The following is a 17,093-nucleotide window of genomic DNA, read 5'->3' as shown; positions in this document are numbered from 1 at the left end:
AATTCAGCAAACACACTTCCTACCCTCTAGGAGCTGACAATCAAAGAACTTTTCAGATATTTCATTAATGAAAGAACATTTGTTAAAGCTTCTTTAACTCCTTAGAAGATATGTTTATTTTCATCTTGATTAAATTTATATGAAGCTTGCATTGCCCCATTTTAAATGACTTTAATTTATTCAAACCTACTAGAGGGACTTTGGCTTTTCCAGTATTCATTAAAATTAGAACAATGTGAAATTTCATAAACATTTTTTAAATGCCGTGGCCTTAGCTTTTCTCTATCTGGTAAATATTATTTTACTTGCATCCAAAAAATTACATACAAAACACTGGTAATTAACAGGGAGTGCAGTGGAGGCTGGCTTGTGATATCCTGAGGTCACAGAGCATGTGAAACTTGCTCAGCTTCTCACCACCCAGGAGATGCTGAGCAAGTTTCCTAACCTCCCTTAGTCTTCTTCCAGGCTAGTGTGGAGTGACAAAGAAGAGTAAGACATATGTCCTGAATTGGGACTCACAGTATGGTAGAGGGAACAAACTCTTCAACAGATGATTATAGTATCCTGTGTGATACATGTGAGGGTCAAAGTCTTTCCCAGGGACAGTAGTGCAAAGCAAGGAGCACTTCATATGGGTTTCACAAAGGTTCATAGCACCTTCATCCTAACTTGGCCTTAGGTCCACTGGCTGCTTTCCATGTACTCATTAACCCCTCCCTGTCCTCATGAGTGGGCTTCACAGTCCAATCATTTCAGTAATTCTCCTGCCCTCTAGCAAGCACTTGCTCTTGGACAAACCCCATGGTCCATTTTGTCTGTGCCTGTGCCCGGGCAGCTGAACCCTGTGGGAAGAGGCCAGTTGACAGGAGGGCTTGGTATGGGATCCACTCAGCTCCCCAACCCCTCTCTGCACCCTACATTAGTGTCCTTCCACACCCCCCCTCCACTATAGCCTCCTCTGCCACCCTTCACTGGCTAGGACTTACTCAAAACCATGGCCCTCAGACTCAGAGACAGGACCCTTTCTTGTTTTTCAGAGCAAATATCAGAGAGGAGGGGCTCATAGCAAGTCAGGTGAGATGAGATGAGGCAGTGGAGAGTGGAAGGAGACAGATGGGCAGGAGGTGGACTGGAAAGGGGCCAACGCGGAAGTTTAGGAACTATTAGCAAGGAGGGTGTGGGGAGGGGGTAGGTGTGGGGAGGGGGGTCTGAGGAAGGAGCCTGAGAATGTGGGAGGGCAAGGTTGGAGGAGGAGAGTTAAAGGAAATCAAAACCAAAAAGAAAAGGGCATGGTGAGAGATGTCCAATACTGCTGAGACATCAAGGTCCAGAATATTTATTTTCTCTGCCATTTTTGATCAGGAACCCCTTGGTAACTTCAGTGAAAGTAGCTATAGGGGAGTGGAAGAAAGTAGAAGTGAGAATGCAGTGGTTTAGGGTGTGAAAAAAAGGTGAGGAAGTAGAAAGTGCAGGTATAGGCTAGAAGCCTGGATACCATCTAAACTTCGCTCCCTGAATCCCAGCTTACAGACAACTTTCTGATTATTATGCTTTGCCTACCAGGAGAGGATGTGCTGTTTCTAGGTACACACATACTTCAGCCCATGTGACAGCCACATTTTTTCATTATAAATTAATAAATAGCTTCTTGGCTTTAGGAAGAAAAAAGGAGAGTAGGAAGGAAAGAAAAAGGTGGAAGTTTGGCTGAGAGAGGAGAGAGTAGCTGGAGGAGGAAATCAGAGTCAAAGGAGGGAACTTTTTTAAAGGATGCAAGTTCATTAAGCAAATTGGTAGATAAGGGAAAGGAGAGAGCAAAATTGAAGGTGAGGCATTTGAGGCATTCTTTGGTTGGTAAAGGCTGAGAGCATCCTCCTAGGTACAAGGAATGGTGCTAAGCCCACGGGACACCAGAATGACAATAGGCATAGGGTCTCAAACAGTCAGGGGGGATTTGGGGAGGGGTTCAGTCTTGGGCCAGAGAAGGGGAGACCCATCAAGCTCTAAGCCTGGAGGGCAGGAGACGATGCTAGATGTGGACCTAGGTAAGCTCCCCGATGAGGGTCAGGAACCTGAGGAGGTTCCTTGTCCATGGAGTCAAGTGAGAGACAGGGTTGTCTGTTGAGGTTGTGCTATATATGTTCAGGACTAGGTAGAGGGTCTGAGGGAGGTGGCCTTGGGGAAGAAAAAAGCCTCTGAGAGAAAGCAGAGAGAACTGACATGTTTTTAAAAATTAAGTGTCAGAGCTCATACTGAGGTTGGAAACAGCAAAATTGTGGTGGCCCAGGTTGTAAATTTCTGTCCTATTTTTTTTAGTGGTACTCACCAAAGAATTAGAGAGGGCAGATCCTTGGATTCACTCAAGATGGAAGGTTTTTAGGCTGTGAATAGTCCAAAGGACCCTATTGGAAGGGGTTCAGCTTGTTGGGTTAGGTGAGTGTCAAGGACTTAAGGTTTGCTTGAGGGAGAACAAAGTGTGTTCCTCAGGTAAGTCCATGAGAGAATGTCTGTTTGTTGCCCCTGGAGGCAGCCACCTTGTGAGGAAGCCACCTGCCTGCTAGAGGTTTAGAGCTTGATAATGTGGCATGTCCACTTAAAAGTTCTTAGTGACCTGGAGTACCCCCTAAGAATGAAATCTTCTTTGTTGCTTTAGATTCTTACAACCAGCTGTCTCCAGCAGTTACTTTTTGCTCCTTTCTTTTCACTTCTGCCCCAACCTTTACTATTCCCCATCTGAAAAAGATTAAAACAAAACCACTACAGTAGTGTACTGAGATGAAGCCAAATAGAAATGACCATTCTACAATGCTTTTAAAAGAGCCAAATGGAGCACTGGGTGTTATCCGCAAACAATGAATCAGGAAACACTACATCAAATAAATAAATAAATAAATAAATAAATAGGAAAAAACAAAAAAATAAAAAAAGAGCCAAATGGCTAAATAAATAAAAATTAAAAATAAAAGAGCTAAATGGCTTGAAGAAAGCAATCAGATCACCTATATTCTCCAAAATAATTAACAAAGGTTTCATCCTAAACAGACTTCCCTTTATTCTGAAGAAGTAGCACTTTGTTTACCCTCACATTGCTGCTCACTAGATGAGGCTTAAAGGTGTTATATGATGTTCATAGATCACACAGCTGGTATTTGACAAAGTCGGAATTTGATCTCTTCTGTCTCTGGTTTTTGAAAACCATGCTTTTCCCACAAAACCGTACAATCCAATTGTTTATCGCTCCAACAAAAGGCTCAAAAACAGATGCTTACATTGTAAAAAGAATTCTGACTGAAAGTCAAAGATACACTGAAGAATAATCATACCTGGAGACTTGTTTAGATCAATGACCATTTGATTTTTTCTAATTGTTTAACTGGCCACTTTTCTCAGGGCACAGAGTTGAGCCACATAAAGTCTTCCTTTTTGTGGAGGGAACTGCCTTTGTTTAAGTGATCCATTTGTGTCTGACCAGATGGATCTAAAAAGAGGTAGAATAAGGAGGGAGCTGAATTACTTTACCTAAGAATATGGGAAATATGTCATTTTCTTTGTTCCCAAGAGGAGAGAAGTTTAAAGCTACGTCATGGAAATGGGCAATGGCTGAAGAATTTGGTTGATGGCAGGAGGGGGATAAAAGATCCAATAAGAACGCAGCAAGCCAGGACTCTAGAGACAGGTAGAGGTGACCTTGAGAGCTTAACCCTGCTTGGAATGTGCAGAAATCTTTGGAGGCAGGATTTCAGCTTTCTATAGAATGAGGAATGGGAGAGAGAATTTTATTGAGATTTTAAAGGGCAGATGACATCTGCATTGTGGTGGATTTTACCTTCATTTATCATTGCACTTATTTCAAATAACACATGGCGCATTCTTTACATGTTTTGCATCACAAGTTTGTATCTGTTCACTCTAGGTGGCATAAATATAATTTATAAATTTACATTTTCAAGTGCATCACCCTTTCTTTATAGGTATTCTGTAAATTTGAGACTTTCTTTACAGATTTTGAGTCTATTAATTACCCATCCATTTGTGTGGTCTCCTCAAGTGTGACAGAAATAATATGGATATTAGTTTTAATTTAATGCATGGATTAAGTATGTTTCTATTCAAGATGCTAATTCAGAAGAAGGAGTCCTGGCTTTAATTGTTTATGTAGTATTATAAACATTAAAAATATGGACAGTCTAAATGTGTAAAAATAGATAATGAAAAAGTTTATTTTTTATTGTGAATTTTATTTATTGTAAATATTCCCATGGTGTCCCTTTTATTGAGGACTAGTCATGAGTTTGGCTTTATTTAAAAAATGAGTAATGTGGGGGCACCTGAGTGGCTTAGTCGTTAAGCGTCTGCCTTCAGCTCAGGTCATGATCCCAGGGTCCTGGGATCGAGCCCCGCTAGGCTCCCTGCTCAGCGGGAAGCCTGCTTCTCCCTCTCCCAATCCCCCTGCTTGTGTTTCCTCTCTCGCTGTGTCTTTCTCTGTCAAATAGGTAAGTAAAATCTTTAAAAAAAATGACTAGTGTAACTCACACCTAATGCCAATAATTCTTTTGATAATTAGACAGTAAGTGTTAAGTTTTAGTTTTTTGAGAATTAGAGAGCATTCTTATGGAGGAGAAGCTTTAAACTATTAAAGAAAAAAGCCTTCGATACCTTATAAACCAGCCAGTAATTCTAGTTATTAGAAAAAAATAAGAAATCTACTTCAGACTACAAAATTCATTCATTAATTCAAAATTCTATACTTTGTTAGATTTGTTATATTTTTAATATCCCATACATGCTCATTTGTACTTTTTATGGAAATGGTAAAAAATTTCCACAGATAAACTAGTATAGTACTGTAGTAAACTTCCTCTATGGGTCACTTCTAATGCTCTGCACTCTAGGTTTTCTAAAACCTGGAAGAGAGATGCTGTCATCTCTAGTTTGCTTATAAGGAACCTGAGCGGGGCTGTGTTAAATGCTCCCGCAAGGACAGAGTCGTAAAGGAGCCTGTGCAGGGTGATGCCGCAGCCTGTCCTGAAGCTCGCCCCTGAGCCTAGCATACAGCTGGCCACTGCAGGCCTCCAGGAGAGCTGCCGAGAACATGAGATGGTTTTCCACAATCCTGAATTGGCTGGCAGAGTTCCAGCCCAGAGTGTCTTCCCTGAGAGCCTGGACATGTTCGGTTCTTTGCACCCCGCTCCATCCTTCAAAGCGTACTAGCGCTGTATTACCTACACAGGTTTCTACTAAAGAAGGTAGTATAGGACTGTCTATCAACAGATGTATTGTCTGTCCTCAAAAAAAAAAAAAAAAAAAAATAGCAGAGCCACCAGACTTGACCTACCCTGACAAATGGATATTGAGAGCTGTTTTCCTAAACACACTATTATATAGACCTTGTCAGCATTGACCAGTGGTTGGTTGCTTTTGAGCACAATGAGTTTGGGAGTCAGTGAATTCCCGTAGTGGAGACAAAAGTCGCTTGTTTGGCAGTCACCTGTCATCCTTTCTCCCATATGCATTCATCCATTTGTCACCATGTTTTGTGAAGAGTGGAACAGGGAAGCTTAAGAAAAATGCTTTATTCTTGTCTGGGTGATAGAAAGCATTTCTCATTGCTGGTAGCATGGTGGTAACTTTTCATTCCTTCTGGCAGTTTTTAAAGACTTATTTGACTTTGGGGGAACCTGCAGTATATCTTAAAGTCATAGTTCAAAAGTATAAGACAGGGTTGTTCATTTTCAATTTTGGCTGAAAAGTGTTAACTTCAATGGTGGCACTTCAAAGTTAGGGAAAACTTGGCTTTAAAAATGGATGCTGATAGGAGATGGCATATTTAATGACAAATGTATCTATAGAAAGCTGTTAAGATGCAGATTATCCCCCCCTGGGGTGGGGGAGGGAGATCAAAACTGCCAATCTATAAAATGTACTCGATAGAGGGAGGCAAAGAATCTATCTTTGCAAGTGCTTTGATTGCAGGGGACAGTGTAGCAGCATGTGGGCATCATAACCCAGAGCAGGCAAATCAGCCTGATGACTTTCAAAGCCAGGAATACTGCTGCAGGCAAGGGCACTCCAGTCTAGGAGAAATTAAAACATATAGAGACTGTTATTAATTCCATATCTATTTTTGTATAGTCAAATCTGTATGCAAATCCTTAGCATCTCATTTCAGCAGATTAATCTAAAAGTGAAGAGTGTTATGTGAAGAGAATGTAATGATAAAGCTCTGCAAATAACACTGCTAAAGAAATGTGGGCTGCAAACTTGGATGCTTTTTTAAAATTTATTTTTTTGTACTGAGAACAAATGGTTTTTATTTATATGATCATTTGTAAATTATCTCAAAGGGGGGAAGCAATAGAACCAATTTCTCAGGTTTTTCCCTTGCAATCCTGACTTGTCGAAAGTTACACCACTAGGTCTTTTAGGCACCTCCTGTGGTTTAACATTCCAGAAGTAATCAACCAAATAACTAACTAGGATTTTTATTTTTACTTCCACCTACTAACCCAGTATCTCATTTTTAAATGTTGTCATGTGAGTGAAAATTTGTGTGTAAGGGTAAGGAATCTAATTACAGCGTGCAGATTAAGGGGTGGGGGAAACTATTACAAATGCATCTGTAGAAGAGAGTAAATAATAATTCTGGTTCCTCCCAAGAGATATCAAGATATCACCCTGCCTAAGAGAGAGGATGTAATAGCTATATTCCAATCCATTGGTTGTACATTTAATCTATAATGGGCAGAGTCTGATACATATAGTAGTGTAAATATTTTCAAATAGTGTCATAAACAGATAGTTTACTGCAGTGGATATTAATTCTGTCCCATATTTCTAAAGCAAGGAGAGAAACTGTCGAAGCTTTGAAATAAGGGGTGGGAGCTTTACCCTCTGCTCCCTCTCATTTGGAGAAATGATTATAGGCGAGCTGGACGTTAATCTGGTGCTTATGGCCCAGATCAAAAGCACTTGGCAATCATTTTAACCCTGAAGACTTGTGAGGTCTCAATAGATTTGATTATTCTTGTGTAGTTATGCTGAGAAAGAATGATTGGACATTCAATTTTTGATCAGATAGAAGAAAAGGAAGGTTGGGAGGAAGAAGCAAACATACCTCTGTGTTTATTTGGGCGTACATTCTGACTCTATATAGGCATTTCAGCCTCAGCTTGCTTAAGTGTATTTTCTTTTCCTTTGATTTTATTTTAAAATGAGACATTCAAAAGAAATGCAGAGAAGACTTTCTTTGAGGGCAGGAAGCTCGTTTCTCTCTGTCCTTTGTGGATTTACTCTGCAGATAAAGCTTTCATTGATCTTAAAAGTAGTTGCAGGCTTCAGAGAGAATATATATATTAAAAAAAGCCCTCGTTAATAAAAGCCATAGTCAATTATATGAAAGAAATAATCTCCTTATTGGGGTTGCACGAGAGAGTAATGATTGGCCTGGACAGACTTCCTTCCCTTTATGTTGCCATTAGTATTGATTGATTATTCAGCTCAGTTAAGGATTGTGCAGGAATCCTCTGGATTCTTGTTGACTTGATTCCTGGCCACGGAATTGATGGTGGTGACCTATTCAAAGTATTGGAAGTGTCAAAGCAAAAAGTATACTGGACAAAGTTGAGCAGATAAGGAAGACTTTGTTCAAGACTATTGCAGTAGGGGAGGGAGACCAGAAGGCAATCTGAAATCAACTCCTCTGAAGAAGAAGAAGCAGGAGGGTTTTTAAACATTGAGCTTTTCTCAGTGAGAAAAGTACTGAAGGAGTTTTGGAGGAAGGTTGATCAATGTGATGTATTGAGCACATTCAGTTACCCCTGATTTTGTAAATGTTTTTCTCTGTGATTAGGCCATGTGTGTTTGCTGTTTGGCACCCAACAAAGTGAGGCTCCTACTCTCTTCCATAGAAACTGGGAGATAGGGACATTATATTCCGTGATGATTACATTTCAATGGGATGGCTTCTGGGTCTTTGAGGAAGTTATTCCTGGGTTGTAAAACTTGAAAGAAGCTTCTTAAATGATTCCTATCTCAAGGAGGCGGAGAAAGAATTTACAGATTTTCTAAAGTAAGTGCTCTAAGAAAAGGGATGTCAGGGGCCTAGAGACAGAAAGAGGCCTGCTTAAAGTTGAGTCAAACTGAGAAAAATGTTAAGGCTATATTGTAACAGTACACACTTTTTGAATTCAAAAAATTTCAACAGGAAACACTTTTAGTCTGGCTCAGTTTTAGATCTTTATTGAAAAATTGGCTGCTTTTTTGTGATACTTATTAAAATGTTACTCATTTTAAATGAGCATCTAGAACTATGTATAAGGCACTATTTCTAAAGAGATTTTTCGGGGGGTTGCTCTCATTTCTTGTTATTTTATTACCTAACATTTAATATCTTCTAGTGTTATTTTCTGTAATGCTGTTTTATATGTTTTTTAGTTCTCCCATTTGATGGTAAAAATTAAAGGAGAATCAGTAATTTCTGGGTTTTACAGGGCTCAGTGTATACCACGGACGTGAAAATAAGTATGAGGACAGACAGGAAAACTTTGTTAGAAATGTGATGACTTTTTAGTGGTTCTTGATTAAGCAGAAGTCTTTGGATCTAAGCAGCTGTCAAGAGGCTTTAGAAAAGTTGATAACAACATCGACTGTGTGCAGTGCCATCCAACACGGTCACCCTCAGTCACGTGTGGCTTATCGGGCACTTGAAATGTAGCAATCTGGATTGAGATGTGCTGTATCAAATATACATTGGATTCTGAAGACCATATGAAAAAAGGAATATAAAATACCTCCATAATTTTTATATTAATTTCACATTGAAATGATAATATTTGGGCTATGTTGAGTTAAATAAAATCTACATTAAGTTTACCTTCACTGTTTCTTTTTAGTTTTTAATGTGGCTACTGGAAAATTTAAAATTGCATATGTGACTCACATTGGGGGCTCTCGTTATATTCTTTTGGATGGCTCTGGCTCTAGATTTCTTTTGATAAATCATGTCTTTTCTTAGAAATGGTTCCTCTCAAGAGATATCAAGATATCACTGTGTTGGCGTGCAGAAGGTTAGAGCTGTAAAATTGCCAGTTTAGCTAAGGACAAGAATTTTCCATATAATTCTGTCCCGGGCATGAATTGCGTGGAGATTTGTCTATGTGTGCGGTGTTCGTTCCCACTTCCTGCCATACTTCGCCCCTCATTCTGGCCATGCAGAGCAGCTTGCCAGGATTGGGGCCTCTTGGTAATTTCAGCACACTTGTTGCTTGCTCTCAACTGGATTGCTTCTGAAATGTTTCTTGAAAATGAAACTGCTTCAACAATAAGCTTCTTAATTATGTCATGGGTTCACCACGAGGGTATACAAACAGATCCTCAGCAGTAGCTAATTTTCCTTTAATTGTATCTCATTCTTATGTTGGAATATCCTATTTTGTATTCATGAAAGCTCTAACACATGTTAATCCATTACAGGTGGAGTAACTAACACAGCACAATATCAGAACAGACTAATGGTATATGAACCTAACCAGGTAAGAATCATATAAGAAAAACTCATTACCTTAATTAAAATGAATTTTAAAAGATTTCCGCAGTAATTAGTAGTTGAAATGCCAAGTCTGTACACACACATGCATCTTAAACTTGTAGAGAGAAAAGGAAGCATCTGGATAAACTGCCTTTTTTTTTTTTCCTCCTCTCACAAAATTTCAGCTCCTTTAGTTTTATGCAATACAGGATGCTTAACTCTTTCAGAGTTTTGCATAATGTAGAAAAAAAGGGGAGATACATTGATGGGTTAAATGCCCTTTATTTCCGTTATCTCAAATGGCTATTCATATTCAGAGGCATCCAAAGAAAGGATTTTGATTGACCTGTTGTATGTCCTTTTAGAAGGCGCCTCAGTCCAAAAGGGGAACATGCTTATTGTTTCATTACTCCCAAATAAAATAATAACTTTTATTTAACTCAGCATAGCCAAAAGGTCTGAGAGCAGTGTCAAGGACAAGTCTGAAGTAGAAGTATCTGAAAAGTAGAAGGATGTTTTTCATCTAACAGCTGGTGCCTGAACTGGAAGCATTTTGATGGTGTCTGTTCCTTCTTCTGCCCACTTGCCATCCACACTCGATGAGTTTTTGGTCCCCAAAAGAAGAACAATTTTTATTCTCTTTTCCTTCTACCAAAATGTCTGTGGCCTTGGCACATGTGTTCAGGATTTCACCATTTCTATGATTTGGGTAATGTAAATATTTTTCATGATTATGACAGTATCCCAAAATGATTTGATCTGGGGATTTAATATTCATCAGCTGGAGATAATGGAACATGAAACAACAGGTTGGCTTTGGCAGCCTGGGTCAGGATCGGCCACCAAATGTGTGTCCTGAATGACCTCAGTCGATTTGGTGTCTTTTTATTTCAACATTATTTGATTCTGAATTTAACGTGTTTCTCTCTTTGCAAGTGTGTTTCCTGATGTCTTTAGAAGCTGTAGATTTCAGAGACCACATGTCCATAGGCCAGATGTCTCAAGAGGGATCATTAATTACAGTTGCTTGAGTTCGGTGCACATGTGGTTAAAGAGGAAGAAGGTGTTAACATTTCTCAAATGAGTTCTGTTTCATGTTTGTACACACATGCTCTTTTTAAAAATTCTGCTGGCATATTGTTTACGGTGCGTACTGGCAAACATCACATCTGCTCACATCTTGCTCAGAATCTCAATAACTCTATCATTCAGCCCTGGTGCTTATTTTTCTTCTAGGCCTTTGCGGAGAGTCGATAATGCCTGCCATCTGCCACAGAGCACATCGCTACCTGCCAACAGGCAGGCTGGGGTGACCTCTGCTTCCCCACCACTGATTAGTATTCACACGCTAGCTTATTAGGAATGACCCCACTAGGCCTCTCTGTTTCTTTGCCTTTGCAGTGGTTGGCGGCTCACCTGGCAGGCACGGCAGTGAAGGAAGCTAAAGATATAATCAGGGGATGCAGGCAGACTTTACAAACCAGATGGCGTCCACAGTCCTGTGGCAGGGGACCGGACTGCTAATGCAAACGTTGATTCCTAATACTGGAATGGGTTGCCTCATAGAAAGCACCTAAGGAAGGCATCATCAGAGTTTTGAGTTAAATCCACTCATGTGAAATGTATTGACGATATTCCTTCACAGAATATCTGAAAGAAAGGTTTGGCTATCTTATTAAAAGAAGACATTTGATTGGAAAGAGTCTTATGACACAAACGGGGGAGCAGATAAATGCAAGCCTTTCAAACTGTTCAAACCACTCTTCTTTTTAAGTCTATCTTTAAAAAAGAAATTATACCCAATGAATCATGGAACACTACATCAAAAACTAATGATGTATGGTGATTAACATAATAAAAAAAAGAAATTAGAAATGAGCTAGTAGATAGGCCTTTAGTGAATGGACCAATATTTATATAAACTTTTTTTTTTTTTTGGCTTATTCCTTTACAGCTTTGTGAACTGGTGAAATTCTATGTATTAAAGACATCATATGATCTTTCTATCAAAATCCAAATTTTTCTTGGCAAAAGGAATCTGGGTTCTTCCTGTAGGTTAGTGTTTATGTGCAAAGGAAATGGTTAGGTTTACTTACCTGTCCATTGCTCAGTTAAGATTTAAAATTAAGGTCGTATTTGATTTTCATCTAATTTTGCCTTTTACATTAGATTTTTGAAAGGAGCCATATTGAAGAGGAGTTGAGCATGTCTTTCTCATTACTGAGTGACCTAGAACCAAATAGTCGAGGTTTCACCATTCCTGAAGTTGTATAAAATTTGGCCTTCTATCAAAACAAATGTATGCCTAGAAATAACTTTTCCCTGTTTGGTAGACGATATGATTATAAATATGTTAAAAGGGGCTAATACAAAGGCAGCAATGGGACTTTGTTGTGAAACCAGATCTTTGCTCTTCCATTGATCTTGGGAGGTTAATTTTGGAAAGAATGGCTCAGTCACCCTAGCCCTAGCTTATGTAGAAGCCTTGGGTAGCCAGCGATTACTATCAGAATAATTTTTGAAAGTGTACATTTATTGGACATTATGTGGCACTCTTCTAGATGTTTTGTATTAACTCATTTAATCTTCACAACAAGCTTGTCAGGTATGGTATGACTCTCCCCACTTTACAGGTGAGGAAATAGGCACAGAGAGGTTAAGTACATTGCTCAAGGTCACACAGAGGTTATAAACTCAGGCATTCTGGATCCAGAGCCTGTTTTCTTAAATCATTATACCTAGCCATGTGCTTTCACTCTTAAGCAATTTACATGAGTAAGTTCTCTCAACTGGGGGAGAGAACCATCATGAAAATTTCTATATTCTCATGTGCTCCCCTTATAAAATGCAAATGCCCTATAAAATGCAACCCAAACAAGAGGAAATGGCTTTGTACATTGCAAAATACAGTTTTGGCATACATGGTTCTTCTCTACTTGTTCTCAGGTAAGAAGCCCATACCTTTCAGAGTATGTAAGCAGCACTCCAGTGGAATGTGATAGATAAAGCAGAGTCCCAGCCACTAATGAGGCACTGCTCTTTTCTGCCGTGGAGGTCTCTTATTAACAGAATCCACCTGAATTTTTTTTTTTTTTTTTCCAGAATAAATGGATAAGCCGCAGTCCCATGCTGCAGAGAAGGGTCTACCATTCCATGGCTGCTGTTCAAAGAAAGCTTTATGTTCTTGGAGGCAACGACTTGGACTACAATAACGACCGGATCCTTGTGCGCCATATAGATTCTTATAACATAGACACTGACCAGTGGACGCGTTGTAATTTCAGCCTGTTGACTGGCAAGTACCTTTGACTAAGTAAATCAGGAAAAGCAGAGATTCAAGAAATTGCCACACTTGTTTTCTTATACCTCTTCAGTGCATCCCTAAATATCAAGTGCATCATGGCAGAACAACTTGTGTTTATTAACCAGAAAGGTGCACATTATTTATCTCACAAAACGTGACTCAGTCAAGTGGCTGAGCTAGTTTCTCAGGGCCTCTGTTACCTTCGTGCATCTTGGCTGAGAGAGGTATGTCAAATCCTTTCTTGTCAATAAATATTCACATAGGAGCTCTGAGGCAATTAGGAGGAACCAGAGAATTAATAACGCTTTACAGAAGCAATTTATTTTTTTTCTTTTTGCTTTTAGTCTTATTAATTTTGAGGTCAGGAGTCTGGTCTTCATTATTTGTTACTGTCAGGTACGGTTTCTGGCTGTAGTCTCCCAACAGCTAAATCTTGGAGTTCTGTGCATAGGGGTTTGGTGGTATTTCCAGCCACATAGGGGTTCAAGCATTACCCAGGGCAACACTAGGTATGGACCCTCCTCATCCCAAAAGGGAATAAAAGGAAAGCAGTGAACAGTTTACCCCTAATGTTTCTTTACAGACTTGAAACCTTTCTATCCCTTGTCAGCTTGCATTATAAACATGCGCAGGTGATCAGGTCCCTTCCAGGCTGCTCTACTAAATAGGAAAATCACAAACTCAAAATGGTGGGTTGGACTAGCACCTGAAGACCTCTTGATATGCTGAGGGGGCACTCCAACCCTCACAGCTGCTGCCGGGGAGGCAACAGCAAGTGCGGAACCAGTGTGAGGGGGTTAGATGCCTTGTATGGAGCTCCTGTTTTTGTGAACATGATCTTTGAGGCCCACCTACAAGTACTTAACCCTCTCCGAGTTGCTGTAGTGGCACCTTAGCCCCTCGGTCCCTGCATCTGTGATTCTGGCTGCTATAGGATCCAACTTACTTATTACCGCAGTCAATCTGGTGTCAGCCCATCAATAAAGAGAAACTCTCACTCTGATGGCCTCCAGGGAAGATTAGGTGGTAGTGAGTTATTCTGTCTTCTTTTTTAAAAATGGGAGAGGAAGCTTTCATCATTTTGGCGTGTCAGTATCTGGTCCCAGATCGGGAACTTTAATATAGTCCTAAAACTGTTGTGTATGTCAAGAAAGGGAGGGTAGTAACTTGATCAATCTTTTCTGTCATTTGTCTTCATTTGGGGAACACTTGGGGCATGGCTCTGTTTTATTGGCTTCTTGGGGTTGCAGCTGTTACCTTACAAATGTAAGCACTTACTTTAAAAGCATTTATAGAGGTGTTTTGCATTTTGAAAATACATCTTGTTTCCACTGCTGTAATACGACATAGTAATAGAACTCTTATTTTGTTATTGCTTATTATTGCTGTATTTAATGCTGTATTTACCCACTTGGCTGGCAAATAAGTGTTTTGGCTTGGTTCTGACCTGACACAGATTCATTCTCTGTGAAAGAGTGGTTAATTCTTCCCTCTGAGTACTGGGAGGCGGTGATTAGTTGCTGCAAAAATCCTGTGGAGCATACAAGAGTGCCACAGGGGGAAATTGTATCCCTCAGTGGCAAAAGGGTTAATTAAGACATGCAAGGAAATGGATTTATTTTTTCTTTCTATTCAATTCTCTTTACTTTAGGCCAAAATGAATCTGGAGTTGCTGTCCATAATGAGAGAATATATTTAGTTGGTGGATATTCGATTTGGACAAATGAGCCTCTGGCTTGTATCCAGGTGAGTGGTTGAAGTTCCTTTTGAAGTTTGTTTGGCTCAGTGAGGTTACTTTTTGCAGGGCTGCTACTGAAGGAAGAGATACGTACACGTAGAAAGAGGTTTGAGCTAACTTTGTGCATCTAGTTTTGCCAGTAAACTTCATCCTGCTTCCCAAAAATGATGCCTAATAAATGATGGAGCCCTAGTGAAAATAAACATGGGGGTGAGCTTTGAAAATATGTATAATAATATCCTGGAAATGGGGAAAGTGGGATACCTTTCTCTTTCTCATAAACCAAAAAAAAAAAAAATCTAGAAATTTTTGGCAATAGTACTATCACGCTCCCAAAACTTTACAAATGCCTCCTTTCCACTCAAGTGCTTTATTTTCTGTATCGGAATTTGTTCATTCCAATAAATCTCACCTACAAAGGTGTTCTTCCTTCCTGGCAGAAGTTGTGAGCAGTAGTGGTTGATGATTAGTCTGATGGAGAGAGCCTCTGCCTCCAAACAACAGGCCTGGCCCATCAGCCAGTGAACAGCCCAGGTGAGGCAAGTTGCCAGCTGAGCTTTTTAGAGCAGCAATAGCTTTTGTTGATATACATATTCAAGGTCGTCTTATTTTATCTTTTACAATTGTTACCATAGTTGTTTCTCTGTTTTACGTGCTCTCTGATAATGTATTGGCATGTATTAGGCCTGATTTATCTCTTGATCTCCAGAAAAATATATCCTAAAAATTATTCTTATTATCTAACCTCACCTTTGGGGAAAGATTTTTTAACCACTGCATAGTCACAGGACTATTCAAGATTTTAATTTTTTCTTCAGTCACAACTCATAAGGTATCAAGAAACTCTTCCATGTTGTCTCAGTTTTCAAAATGGTTAGCATATAGTTGTTTTGTTACCACATAGTTATATCCCCCATTACATTCATAATATTGATTTTTTTTTTTTTTCTCTTCTTCTCTTGATTTATCTTGCCAGAGGTTTGTCTGGGTATTTTACATACTTCTCTTAAGTAGATCTAAATCTGCAAGGATAGCATAAGTATGAACAACATAATGAACAAGCTGGTCCTAATGGATGTGAGTTCTGGATTCAATGGTTAGGATAGAGTGTTTTTTTTCAGTTTATTGAGATATTATTAACATTTAATATTGTATTAGTTCAAGGTATACAAAAAATATTATATATGTATATATTGATAAATGATCACCAAAATAAGTTTAGTTGACATCCATAACCCCGCATAGTTACAAAAGTTTTTTCTGTTTGTGATGAGAACTTTTAAAATCTATTTGCCTAGCAACTTCCAAATATTTAATACAGTATTGGTAATTGTAGTCACCATGGTGTACATTATATCCCCAAGATTTATCTTATAAGTTTAAGTTTGTATCTTTTTTATTGAATTATATATGCCATACAAGGTTACAGTAGCTTCAGGTGTCTAGCATAGTGATTCAACAAGTCTATACATTATGCTGTGCTCACCACAAGTGCTAACTACCATGTGTCACCATACACACAATGTTATTACAATATCATTGACCATATTCCCTATGGTGTGCCTTTTATTCCTGTGACTTTATCCATTCCATAACTGGAAGACTGTATGTCCCACTTCCCTTTACCCATTTTGCCCATTCCACACATCCACCTTTCCCCTGGAAACCACCAATTTGTTCTTTGTATTTATAGTTCTCTTTCTGTTTTGTATGTTTGCTTTGTTTTTTTTTTTAGATTCCACATATAAGTGAAATTATATGGTATATGTCTTTGTCTGACATTTCATTTAGCATAATATTTTCTGGGTCCATCCATGTTGTCACAAATGGCAAGATCTCATTTTTTATGACTGAGTAATATTCCATATATATATATATATATATATATAAAATCTTCTTTATCCATTTGTCAATGGGCATTTAGTTTGCTTCCATATCTTGGCTATTATTATAAATAATGCTGCAGTAAACATCATAGGGGTATCTTTTTGAATTAGCATTTTTTTTTTTTTTAAAGATTTTATTTAGTTATTTGACAGAGAGAGACACAGTGAGAGCTGGAACACAAGCAGGGGAGTGGGAGAGGGAGAAGCAGGCTTCCCGCGGAGAAGGGAGCCCGATGTGGGGCTCGATCCCAGGACCCTGGGACCATGACCTGAGCCGAAGGCAGACGCTTAACGACTGAGCCACCCAGGTGCCCCTTGAATTAGCATTTTTGTATTCTTTGGGTAAATACCCAGTAGTAGAATTTTTGGGTCATATGGTATTTCTATTTTTAATTTTTTTGAGGAACCTCCATACTGTTTCCACAGTGTTCACACCAACTTAACATTCCCTACCATCAGTGCATAAGGATTCCCTTTTCTCCACATCCTCAACAGTCATTATTTCTTGTCTTTTTGTTGCTAGCGATTCTCATTGGTGTGAGGTGATAGCTCATTGTGGTTCTGACATTTATCTGATGATTAGTGATGTTGAGAGTCTTTTCATGTGTCTGGTTGACCATCTGTACGTCTTTGTTGGAA

General features: G+C 39.1%; 1 protein-coding gene across 10 annotated transcripts in view; it reads left to right on the top strand.

Moving 5' to 3' along the window:
- The window catches only part of KLHL32 (kelch like family member 32), a 261,971-nt gene that overhangs the window by 200,168 nt on the left and 44,710 nt on the right, over nt 1-17,093 (top strand). For 7 of the 10 annotated variants that reach the window (XM_032408213.1, XM_032408205.1, XM_032408204.1 and 4 more), the window contains 3 exons: nt 9,472-9,530; nt 12,629-12,821; nt 14,482-14,576. In XM_032408213.1, the coding sequence (XP_032264104.1) occupies nt 9,510-9,530; nt 12,629-12,821; nt 14,482-14,576 (309 nt within the window). In that variant the 5' untranslated portion in view covers nt 9,472-9,509. Of the gene's footprint in view, nt 1-9,471; nt 9,531-12,628; nt 13,055-14,481; nt 14,577-15,008; nt 16,046-17,093 lie in introns of those variants that run through there. The other 3 variants (XM_032408203.1, XR_004300015.1, XM_032408210.1) reach the window with 3 other exon arrangements.

The sequence above is a fragment of the Phoca vitulina genome, unplaced genomic scaffold (genome assembly GCF_004348235.1).
Source record: "Phoca vitulina isolate PV1807 unplaced genomic scaffold, GSC_HSeal_1.0 scaffold9, whole genome shotgun sequence".
NCBI classification, from domain to species: domain Eukaryota; kingdom Metazoa; phylum Chordata; class Mammalia; order Carnivora; family Phocidae; genus Phoca; species Phoca vitulina.
The sequence above is the reverse complement of the archived record's forward strand: the minus strand, read 5'-3'. Positions and strand labels throughout refer to the sequence as shown.